The sequence below is a fragment of the Pelodiscus sinensis genome, chromosome 18 (assembly GCF_049634645.1).
Source record: "Pelodiscus sinensis isolate JC-2024 chromosome 18, ASM4963464v1, whole genome shotgun sequence".
NCBI lineage: Eukaryota > Metazoa > Chordata > Testudines > Trionychidae > Pelodiscus > Pelodiscus sinensis.
Window position 1 is genome coordinate 26,937,823 of NC_134728.1, and position 12,647 is coordinate 26,950,469.

General features: G+C 46.8%; 1 protein-coding gene across 3 annotated transcripts in view; it reads right to left on the minus strand.

The window, feature by feature from the left end:
- The window catches only part of DHX35 (DEAH-box helicase 35), a 71,660-nt gene extending 63,147 nt beyond the window's left edge, over positions 1 to 8,513 (minus strand). For all 3 annotated transcript variants that reach the window (XM_075901330.1, XM_075901329.1, XM_006126194.3), the window contains exons 1-4: positions 8,375 to 8,513; positions 6,730 to 6,863; positions 6,222 to 6,314; positions 3,897 to 3,974 (exon numbers count right to left, since the gene is read on the minus strand). In XM_075901330.1, coding sequence (XP_075757445.1) covers positions 3,897 to 3,974; positions 6,222 to 6,314; positions 6,730 to 6,863; positions 8,375 to 8,414 — 345 coding nt within the window. In that variant the 5' untranslated portion in view covers positions 8,415 to 8,513. The remainder of the gene's footprint in view (positions 1 to 3,896; positions 3,975 to 6,221; positions 6,315 to 6,729; positions 6,864 to 8,374) is intronic.
- Between the last annotated feature and the right edge of the window lie 4,134 nt (positions 8,514 to 12,647).

Here is a 12,647-nt window from a genome sequence, read left to right on the forward strand (position 1 = left end):
AATCTACAGCCCAACACTTAATGTTAATGAAAACTAAGCAATGTGCACTTTAATTGCATTAACTTGCCCAAAACTACATTGTTTTTAATAGTCATTTGAATTACTCTTTAAATCATTTTGACAGGCTTTAAAAATAATTTCCACATGTATACATTTTTCTCTTCCCTACACATAAAAATGCATCTCTCAATGGCCCATTTTTTCTATTATTTTTTCTTCCATTAATTCCTTCATGAACCCCTTACTTCAGATGAGAGCTCTTCAGCTCCCATCCTCCCTTAAACACAGCATTCAAGCAAATAACCAGCGCTGACAATGCAATGCTAAATCAAAGAGAAGTCCCAAAGTTTCTAAATTATTTCCCCTTTATAGCTCTACAGCTTCCTTTTTCCCATCTGGTAAAAATCAATCCTCAGAGAGGAGTGCAGATGAACAATCTGCTTTAAAAAAAATCAATTTAAATTAGTCAAAGTAATAAATAACACCAGCCATGCCTCCCGGCCTCCACCAATGACCGGGAGAAATTTCAAGGGCATGCCCACACTGAGAACCCACTATGGCAATATGCTAGACTATATTCAAGCAAGCTCAGTCTTTGAGCCCAAAAAGAAAGAGGGAAAAAAAGAGGTATGAAAGAAAACAAAGATTATGTAAAGTAATATAAATCTTTACAATATACAGGTATGCTATGTCTACACTACAAGGCTTTTGCGTAAAAACCGGCAGAGCGTCCACACCTCAAGCACGTTTTTGCGCAAGAAAATCAACAAAACAGAGGGCTTTTGCTGGTAGAGTTATTCCTCTCCCCATGAGGAATAACTGCTTTTTGCACTATAACTCTTGCACAAAAAGGCAGGTGTGGACGCTTCAAAGGGGTTTTTGTGCAAGAAACCCCTATCGGAAAAAGCACAGGTGCTCTGATGTCCATGCAGTGTGGACTCTCTCTTGCACAAAAGCACATTGCTTTTGCAATGCAGTTTGAGGTCTGGATGTGCTTTTGCACAAGAAGTTTTTGCACAAGAACTCTTCTGCAAAGGGCTTCTTGCGCAAAACACTGCAGTGTAGACTAACCTGTACAGAATTACACAGTCAGTTAGGCATATTATATGGGGATTGAGAGAGAAGAGACAGAGGTTGGTGTAGTTGGGATTGGTCCTGCTTTGGGCAGGGGACTGGACTCAACCTCCTGTGGTCTCTTCCAGCCCTATGATTCTAGGTGAGCATTTCTCTGAAGTACTCAACTTAGGTCGCTGATGGAGGCAGAAAGTTGGACTAGATAGATAAATTATCTGATCCACTTTGAAAAAGCAACAGGAATCCTTGGAGCATTTATTTTCTAAAATAGCACATTACCATAGGTACAGGTTGACAGTCAGCACATACAATGTAATGTAAAGAAATCAGGACAAGGTAGCAAAGAGGTCTGTGCCTAAAATGGTCAGAAACTGCAAAACACAGATGAAGAAAACAGTTCTGGCAGGCTAGAATGCTGCAGTGGACAATAGGGATGTTAAAATGTATTTATTTTTGTAAACATGTAATGATTGAAATTTTCAGCTCTTACACATTTACAAGCGGGGGGAGGCGGGAGACAGTACCTGCAGGGAGCTGTCTTTTAAGTTGGCTCCCTACGAACACAGGGTCCAGCCTGCCCTCATCCCTGCTGCTGTCTCTCTGAGCAGCAGCGTGGAGTGGCAGGGAGAAGGAGAAGGTGGCTCTGTGGGAGCCGGCATGCACAGGGAGCCGGCTCAAAAGCTGGCTCCCTGTGCATAACAGCTCCTGCTTGCCTCCAATCCGCGCTGCTGCCTCTGTGGGACACAGCAGCTTGGGGGGGGCTGGTGGCTCCATGGGATCCAAACCCTACACATACTGGCTTCCACCTCTCTCCCTCATGCAGCTGCTGCTCAAGGAGAGGAGAAGCACCTCCTTATGCATACAAGCTGCTGCCTGCCCCCCCATGCTACGGTCTCTAATACAGAGGCAACTGCACGGAGGGGAAGAGAGGCTTCATGTAGCCAGGTACATTGGTACACGTTCACTTCCCTAATGGACAGAAACTGAACATGTGGCAGCAGCTAAAAGAAGAACAAAGGAAGAAAAGAGCACAACGTATTTGAAATAACCATGGAAGCATTATTAAGGGCAAGAAGAGTCCATACTGAGTAATTGGGTTCTTGATACAGCAGGGCTACTCAACACATGGCCCACGGGCCACATGAGGCCCACAGCCCTTTTCATTTGCAGCCCACGGTGTGGTTTATGTTTACGCAGGGCTCAACACCCGGCCTGCAGGGGGGGATCCTTTGAACATGGCCTCCACTAGGAACACATTCCATAACGGCGAGGCATCTCCCAGGTGGGGTGAGCATTGAAAGATGCAAGCCAATGGGCTGGCTGGAACCAGGGCCGGCCTGAGCCCTTTTGGCACCCTGGGCCTGGGCGTGCGGCGCCACCCCCGGGCGCAGGGCGCATGCACAGGCCCACCCGTAGGGCACACGCCGGACACAGCCACTGGCACAAAGCCCGGGACCCGCCCCTGGGAAGCTTGGCCCATGTGCGGGCCAGTCACACCCGCTGGCTTGCAGCCCGGGGCCCACCCCCAGGGCGCACGGCGAATGCGCTGCCCAGTCCGGCCTGGCCAGTGCTGCTGGCGCATGCACCAGCCATGCAGGGCCCAGCAGCCGTAGGAGCAAGGGCACTGCTATCTGGCACCACGGGGCTGGCGCTGCGGGAGCCGGGCACGCGGCTCCTGATGGCAGCTGTAAGGGATGCCACGCGCTGCTTACAGCTGCCATCAGGCGCCCCCCATGGGTTGGCACCCTGGGCAGCTGCCTGGCTCGCCCATGCCTCCGTCCGGCCCTGGCTGGAACAGCTGGGTACAGGGTTTAGGCATTTCTAGCCCCAAGGAAGGAGGTGCCAGGTGCGCTGGGGCATTGTGGGAAGTGCTGGCTGCTTAGCCTTGTGGGTAGAGCCTGGTAGATGCTGATTGGCTCACACTGGCCACGTTTGGGTCTGGCGCTGCGGGTTAAGACTTAATCTTTGTATTCATGCATATAGGTGTGAAAGAAGCTATTTGCATATAAATGTGCATATACATGCAACACACTTAAGTTGAGGCCGTCAGCATGTGCTGAGAGTATCATTATGGCCCCCAGGGCTTCCAAAGTTGAGTAGCCCTGTCCTACAGGAAGGATATTGAATGAAATGATACAGAAAAGAGCAACAAAAACAAAATGTTGTATGTCTTAGATGTTGTGAAAATTAGGTTTATAACCATTAGCAGAGAGGACCTCAAGAAGGTAACATGACTGAGGAACGTACAATTCTATGTAGTAGAGATAGGAGATGGTAACCAGTTCATACAAGAATGAAAGAATCCAAAACAGACAAGGCACTAAAGATCAAAAAGGCTAACAACATTAGGAACCATTAGGAAAGGGACAGATAAGAGAAAATACCACAATAGACTATATACATCCACAGTACATCTACATCTTGAATACTGTTTCCAGTTCTGGTTGCCCCATCTCAAAAAGGATATAATGGAATGGGAAAAAGTAGAGAAGGGCAACAAAAGTTGTCCAATAAAAGATATTATCTCACCCAACTTATCTCTCTACTAGTTTACTGATGCAGAAACTAGAAACTAATTTCAATTATATAACCAGATACAAACTGACTCTATACATCCATTAAAGGAAAATAGCTAATAAATTAACATTAACCAACAGGTGGACTTTTAAAAATTTTCTGTGGTAGAACTAGGTCTGACAATACAATTTTTATTGAATTTAGGACTTTTGAACATTCTGGTTAAGGAGAATCAGAAGAAGAATCATTTAAACATTAAGCTGCGGACAATGGTAATTTTTACAGCAAAAAAGAAAGGAACTCACTGATACAGCAGCAACCCTGCGAGGCTGTGTCACTCCCACTACTCTCCCTTCGGCTGTCCAGCCAGCTTCCGCTAGATACTGCAAACAAACATTGAAGACAGGGAATTAATCAATCATACATGACACCCTGATGTGCTTTTAAGTTGTCCAGGTGGGAAAAAAGAGAGAAGGGGTGAAATGCCCACCCCCACACTACCTCACCCAGGGAGGAGGAGGAAGGCTGTACCGGCAGGGAGCCACTCCTCTTTTTTCTGCAATGATAGGGTCCTGCAGGTCTAGGTCCTATGGACTGGTACTGAAATCAGTGCTGGTTTCCAAGTCAGGTGTTGTGCAATGAGATAAAGAAACCCTTCTCTCCAAGCCTACCAAATATGAGCATCTAGAATGTGCCCCTGGTATCAGGGGAAATCGCCAAAGATTCCAAAATGGCCTTTGCATCAATTTAGGCCAGGGGCCACTGGGCCAAGCAGCTGGAGATGCCCATTCACCCAGATATAGCACTGCATAGGTCTGACCAGGTCTGATAAAGGGCGATCCATTGGCTGAGCCTTCCTCCGGGGACCAAAGCAGTGTGGTACTCATCAATGCCAAGGTGGGGAGGCCTGCATCGAGGATACCAGGGACAGCTTCCACCTACATGGTATCAAAAGGCCAAGTAGAAAGCAGCAGCTTGAGGTGACATACTCTCTTCTACCCACCTGCACCAGCCCTTGCATTGCCAGCGACGGAGGTACCAACAATGCCAGCAAGTACCTGGCTGGCATGAATGCCTCCATGGTATCCAGTACTACAATCACACTGGAGCTTTGCTGTCCCTCAGGTTACAGTCGATGGTCGGCCATTTTTTAGGTCAGGGAACTCTCCCTCTATGCCAGCTGTTTCTTAGCTTTCTTTCTCAACACTGGGAAATGGTACCAAGAGTCCCTCCCAGCAGGAGGACCACTCTGCCTCAATGTTGAATCTGGCTGACGTGGATCCAAAAAGTGTCTCAGTGCCTCTTCAATCAATAGGACTTTCTTCTTCATACAAGGCTTGAACTCCTGGCAGATATGACAAAGATCCTGGACATGAACCTCACCAAACTGCTTTAAGCAACTGACACATGGCTCACCCAAAGGCATAGGCTTACCTCAGGAAGCATAGAGCTTAAAGTCTGGTGACTGAGGCATGCATTGACACCAGGGGCAGAAGAAATTCACTAACAAGAAAAAAGCTCCAACTAAATTATGCACAAAAGCTATTTACAGTCCAAACAAAAAATAAATAGTGAAGAACGAAATAGGGAAAATGAATGAAAAATGAAGACCACTAAGTACAGCTTACCATAGCAAGAAGAGCTGGTAAACTGGTCCCTTTATGCCTGTGCCATGAACATGCAGCACCAGAGAATACTAGAACTGACCAGATACATACTGCAGAAAGGGGTGGAATTTCCAGACACTGGGCTCAAGCATGCAAACATGTAACGTGGAATGGACATGTGCAAGTAGTCAGAGTACCTGCCTCCAGAGCCTGAGATGGAGGACTCGAGCCCCACTACCCAATGTGGGGTCACCCACCACGAGCTTGGTGATGGGTGGACCTGGCACCCTTGGGACATAGGATGGATAAAGGGGGCCCAAAATGTAGGGAGGTTGGGGGGCTCCTCCAGTGGCACAGCAGATAAGGCACCCACCCCCAGAGCCAGAGGTCAAGGGTCCAAGCCCCACCCATACAACCTGGGGTCACCAAACACATGCATGGTGATGGACAGATCTGGCACCCTTGGGACACAGGACAGAAAAGGGGAGCCCAGAATGCAGGGAGGCTGGGGGGCCACTCCAGCGGCACAGTGGATAAGGTACCCACCTCCAGAGCCAGAGGTGGAGGGCTCCAGAATATGAAAAGGTACAATACAAATACACAATATGTTTTTCCCATCATGCTGCAATTTTCCAGCAAAGCAGCAAAGGAAATAAAGAGGGTCACTGTTTGAACAGAAAATTAGAAAGATCCTGACTGATTTTTTTTCTTTTTAAAAAAATACTATACAAATGGTGGTGAATTTAAAAGAATTCTGAACAAGTAATAATTTAAGAAAAGTTGGCCTCCTAGCTGAGCAAGGAGATTTTTGCAATCGGAGTTGTGGACCCAAGTCTGATTCCTAAGTATGGTCCTTTTTTATGTAGGTCAATGTATGATATATTGCATTGCAACATATGAGGGCTGGGTCCAAGGTATCACCCTTGTAGCATAAGGTCTGCATACCACTCCCAAAAGTGGGCTGTCATCCTACATAAGATCTCAAGGAAGAATACAAATTTGCTAAGTTACATGCACACTCACTTGAGGTATCTGAGTAGTTTTCCCACATCCTGTTTCTCCAACAATCACTAGTGTCTGATAGTTCTCCACCAGATACAAAATGTGATTTCTAAGCTGGAAGGAAGGAACATATTCAAGTTATGAGAATAAATCTGTACAACTGAATTTTCAATATATTTCTGTGAAGAGCAATGCACATATACATACATATACACTCAGTAAAAGGTGTGAATTGTATTCAGAGCTTGATGTCAGAAAGCTAAGCAATTTATTAAAATCTATCAATTCAATGCACAACATATAATATTTGAACATAAATCCACATAAATGTTGTGATAAAAGAGAGAACTGATTCACTTTTGCCAACATCTATTACACACACAATAAATTTCATCACATAAAAGAATGGTGACTTCAATTACATCACTTTCATGTTGTAAAGTGATGTTTGAGAAAGAGGATTTAAAACAAATCTATAAAAGAAACACAGCATGTCTGAGCTTCAGCATATCAAAAAGTTCTTTCAGACCTTAAACACTGGTAACTTTTGTCTCTGTTGTTCAATAGAAAGAGATGCATAGGGATTATAGATGACAGCAACACCAGTACTTTCAGCAGCACTCTGCCTCTCTTCTGAGATACTGACACCGGGACCTTCTGTGCCTACATAACACACGACAATTTTAATTGGAGGATGAAATAAATTTTCCTGGCATATGACAGTCTTACTCAGACAAATAAGTTCTTTAGGAAAATGAACTCTGCCTTCGAACACATACTTTTCAAAATGTGTCTGCCTCTACCTTTACTAGCAATCAGTCTAAATTCTGGCTCTTCCATGAGCTTTGAACAAGTGCATCACTGGAGCTGCTGGGAGATGATAGATTCATAGATTCACAGACTTTAAGGTCAGAAGGGACCATTATGATCATCTAGTCTGACCCCCTGCACAGTGCAGGCCACAGAATCTCACCCACCCCTCTTAGAATAACCCTCTCACCTATATCTCCGATATTGAAGCCTTCAAATACTTTGAAGGTCCCAAGATGCAGAGAATCCTCCAGCTGTGATCTGCGCCCCATGCTACAGAGGAAGGCAAAAAACCTCCAGGGTCTCTGCCAATCTACCCTGGAGGAAAATTCCTTCCCGACCCCAAATATGGCGATCAGCTAAACCCTGAGCATGTGGGCAAGACTCACCAGCCAGACACCCAGAAATTCTCTATAGTAACTCCTATCATCCCTACATTGACATATTTCCCACTGAAAATGAATAGTCAATTAGTTACCAAGATCATATTCTCTCATCAACCCATCCCCTTATCATAGAATCATACAACTGGAAGAGATCTCAGAAGGTCATCAAGTCCAGCCCTCTGCTCTAGGCAGGACCAATCCCATCTAAATCAACCCGGCCAGGGCTTTGTCAAGCCGAGACTTAAACACCTCTAGGGATGGAGACTCCACTACTTCCCTAGGTAACCCATTCCAGTGCTTCACCACCCTCCTAGTGAAATAGTTTTTCCTAATATCCAACCTGGACCTCTCCCACCACAACTTGAGACCATTGCTCCTTGTTCTGCCATCTGTCACTACTGAGACCAGCCTCTCTCCATCCTCTTTGGAACCTCCCTTCAGATCCTCACAAAAAACATGGAGCATACGCACAAAATAGTATAATTATGTCAGGAAGAGTTGTGCGTGTTTCCACTAGATTTGCTCTCTGCTTTGCGTATGTTATAGAAGATCTGCAGCTCTGCCACTGTTAAGGTTGGAGGTCCCTGGCTTGCCAGATAACTGAGTCTATTCTAAGGTATAGGGATTAATGAATTTAGTGTGGGTGCAAGATGCCTGCTTGAAATCACAACCCTATATACCCACAGAGACATTTCAACCCGGACAGCAGGCGCACAAGCTGCGCCTCCCCCTGTGCCCTGCCGACCTGCAGCCCGGGGCCCGCCTTCGGCCGCACGAGCGGAGCTCAGACTCCGGAGCCGGGCAGCCCCAGCTCAGATGATGGGGGCGCCGGCACCGCAACCCTGCCAGGTCAAGGGGGCCCGAATGGCAGCCCCGCCCCCACTCCCGAGGGGATTCTCACAGACCCAGGCGCCTCGCACGGACACTCCCTATCCCCCGCCTGGGCTCCTCCGCCACCCGCGCCCGTTCGCCCCTCACCCGGTTTCCAAAACTTCACCGGCCCCACGGGCGCCGCCATCTTGCGGTGAAAGGTCAACAAGGAAGCCGCGCCCCCTCCCGTTGCGCGGCGGGGGAGGGGAGCGGTTGGTGCGTCATGTGATGAGCGATGTGATTGGCCGGCCGTTGCCATGGCGTCTATCCCGCGGGCATCTCTGCCTCGGGTCCTCGCGGGCCCCGTTGTTCTGCAGGCTGCTCCCGCCTCCCTCAGGGGGCGCCCAGAGACGAGGGCGACGGGCGCCAGGGGAGGAGCCTAGCCAGAGGGCCCTTCCCCTCAGGGTGCTGGTAAGGCAGCAGCCCACAGCCCGGCGAGCAGGGGAGGCTGCAGCCCTCTCCCCAGGGGTGAATGCCGGGACCCCGCACGAAGCCAGAAGCCAGTTCTTCAAGCAAGAAGGGCTGGAAGCTGCAGTTGGGCCAAGTCCGGGCCATGCTGCTTGAGACCGTGTGACCTCAGACCTGGTTTTGGAGCCCAATGGGCTGGACCCACAAGGGGCGCAATCCTGTGAATTCGTTGTCTCATTTACCGGCGTGGCTAGACGGGGGCTAGTCTCGCAGCAAAGCTTCAGGGGCTGTTTGTTTGTTTCACCTTAAGGATGGACACATTTAATGGACATGAGCTTTTGTGGGCTGGAACCCTCTTGAGAATCAAAGACTCATAGAGCTGGAAGAGACCTCAGGAGGTCATCAAGGCCAGCCCCCTGCCCAAGGCAGGACCAATCCCAACTAAATCAACCAGCCAGGGCTATGTCAAGCCGAGACTTAAAAACCTCTAAGGATGGAGACTCCACCCCCTCCCTAGGTAACCCATTCCAGTACTTCACCACCCTCCTAGGCCGTGTCCAGACTCAGGGTTTTTTTCGGGAAAAGTAGCCTTTTCCCGAAAAACTTCCCCTGCGTCCAGACTCAAGCCGCGTTCTTTCGAAATTATTTCGAAAGAACGCGGCTTTTCTTTCGATGGCGGTAAACCTCGTTTCATGAGGAAGAACACCTTCTTTCGAAAGTTCCTCTTTCGAAAGAAGGCGTTCTTCAATGTAAAGAGGCCGTCTTCGAAAGAGAGCATCCAGACTCGCTGGGTGCTCTCTTTCGAAAAAGCGGATTTCTCTTTCGAAAGATCCGCCTGCAGACTAGACACGATCTTTTGAAAGAGGCTCTTTCGAAAGATGCTTTCGAAAGAGCCTCTTTCGAAAGAAGCCTGCAGTCTAGACATAGCCCTAGTGAAATAGTTTTTTCCTAATGTCCAACCTAGACCTCTCCCACTATAACCTGAGACCATTGTTCCTTGTTCTGCCATCTATCACTACTGAGAACAGCCTCTCTCCATCCTCTTTGGAATCTCCCTTCAAGAAGCTGAAGGCTGCTATCAAATCCCCCCTCACTTTTCTCTTCTACAGACTAAACAAATCCAATTCCCTCAATCTCTCCTCATAGGTCATGCGCTCTAGCCCCCTAATCATTTTGGTTGCCCTCTGCTGGACCCTCTCCAATGCGTCCACATCCTTTCTATAGTAGGGGGCCCAGAACTGGACACAATACTCCAGGGCTGCATCTACGCCAGCAAGATTTTGCGCAAAAGCAATTGCTTTTGCACAAAATCTTACCTCCTATCTACACTGGCTGTGAGTATTTGCATAAGAACACTGATGTTCTACTGTATGAAATCAGTGCTTCTTGCGCAAATACTCTTGACGCTCCCACTCAGGGATAAGTCCTCTTGCGCAAGTGTTCTTGTGCAAGAGTCCAGTGTAGACAGGTAACATCAATTTCTTGCGCAAGAAAGCCCGATGGCTAAAATGGCCATCGGAGCTTTCTTGCGCAAGAGAGCGTCTACACTGGCACGAATGCTTTTGCGCAAAAGCAAATCTTTTGGCCAAAGGCACATGCCAGTATAGACGCTCTCTTGCGCAAGAAAGCTCCAATGGCCATTTTCTACTTGTTCCAAAGCCTCCTCTAATGACACTTTTTCCGTTAAAAGTATTTGCACAAAATCATGCCAGTGTAGACGTAGCCCACGGGTGGCCTCCCCAGAGCCAAATAAAGGGGAATAATTACTTATCTGGATCTGCTGGCAATGCTCCTCCTAATACACCCTAATATGCCATTAGCCCTCTTGGCTACAATGGCTCAGTGTTGACTCATATCCAGCTTCTCATCCACAGTAATCCCCAAGTCCTTTTCTGCTTAACTGCTACTTAGCCATTCAGTCCCCGGTCTGTAACAATGGTTGGGATTCTTCCATCCCAAGTGCAGGACTCTCACTTGTCCTTGCTGAACCTAATCAGATTTCTTTTGGCCCAATCCTCTAATCTGTCCAGGTCACTCTGGACCCTATCCCTGCCCTCCAGCATATCTACCTCTCCTCCTAGCTTAGTGTCATCTGCAAACTTGCTGAGGGTACAATCCATCCCCTCGTCCAGGTCTTCACGGCTGAGGATGTTAGGGAGATTCCCAAATCTGCATTGTCCTTTGCGGGTGATGAATCTGAGGAGCTGTCCTGGATTGAAGTGTCATTAGAGGAAGCTTTGGAACAAGTAGAAAAACTTAACGTTAACAAATCACCAGGACCAGATGGCATTTATCCAAGGGTTCTAAAAGAACTCAAATGGGAAATTGCTGAATTATTATCTGTGGTTTGTAACCTATCCTTTAAATCGGCTTCTGTAACCTAATGACTGGAAGGTAGCCAACATGACACCAATATTTAAAAAGGGCTCTAGAGGCGACCCTGGCAATTACGTCTAACTTCAGTACCGGGCAAATTAGTTGAAACAATAGTAAAGAATAAAATTGTCAGGCATGTAGAAGAACATAATTTGTTGGACAAAAGTCAACATGGTTTCTGTAAAGGACAATCATGTCTTACTAATGTATTAGAGTTCTTTGAAGGGGTTAAACAATATGTAGACAAGGGGGATCCAGTAGATACTGTATACTTAGATTTTCAGAAAGCCTTTGACAAGGTCCCTCACCAAAGGCTCTGGTGTAAATTACATTGTCATGGGATAAGAGGGAAGGTCCTTTAATGGATTGAGAAGTGGTTAAAAGACAGAATACAAAGGGTAGGAATAAATAGTAAATTTTCAGAATGGAGAGGGGTAACTAGTGGTGTCCCCCCAAGGGTCAGTCCTGGGACCAGTCCTGTTCAACTTATTCTTAATGATCTGGGGAAAGGGGTAAGCAGTGAGGTGGTAAAGTTTGCGGATGATACTAAACTGTTTAAGATAGTTAAGACAGAAGCAGACTGTGAAGAACTTCAAAAAGAGCTCCCCAAACTGAGTGATTGGGCAACAAAATGGCAAATGAAATTTAATGTGGATAAATGTAAAGTAACACACGTTGGAAAAAATAACCCCAACTTTATGTAAAGTATGATGGGGGATAATTTGGCTACAACAAATCAGGAAAGAGATCTTGGAGTTATCGTGGATAGTTCTCTGAAAACTTCCACACAGTGTGCAGCAGCGGTCAAAAAGGCAAATAGGATGTTAGGAATTATTAAGAAAGGGATAAAAAATAAGACACAGAATATCTTACTGCCCCTGTATAAAACTATGATACGCCCACATCTTGAATACTATGTACAGATGTGGTCTCCTCACCTCAAAAAAGATATTTTGGCCTTGGAAAGAGTTCAGAAAAGGGCAACTAAAATGATTAGGGGTTTGGAATGGGTCCCATATGAAGAGAGACTAAAGCAACTGGGATTTTTCAGTTTAGAAAAGAGGAGACTGAGGAGGGATATGGATAGAGGTATATAAAATCATGACTGGTGTGGAGAGGGTGAATAAGAAAAGTTATTTATTAGTTCCCATAATAGAAGAACTAGAGGACACCGAATGAAATTAATAGGTAGCAGGTTTAAAACTAATAAAAGAAAGTTCTTCTTCACACAGCGTGTAGTCAACCTGTGGAACTCCTTGCCAGAGGAGGCTGTGAAGGCTAGGACTATAACAGAGTTTAAAAGAGAAGCTAGATAATTTCATGGAGGTTAGGTCCATAAAAGGCTATTAAACCAGGGGATAGAAGTGGTGTCCCTGGCCTCTGTTTGTCAGAGGCTAGAGATGGATGGCACGAGACAAATCGCTTGATCATTGTCTTCGGTCAACCTCCTCTGGGGCTCCTGGCGCTATCCACTGTCGGCAGACAGGCAACTGGGCTAGATGGACCTTTGGTCTGACCCAGTACAGTCATTCTTATGTTCTTATGTTACCATCCCGATGCGCAGCAAGAAAAGCAAATATGGTAGGCGACCAGATTG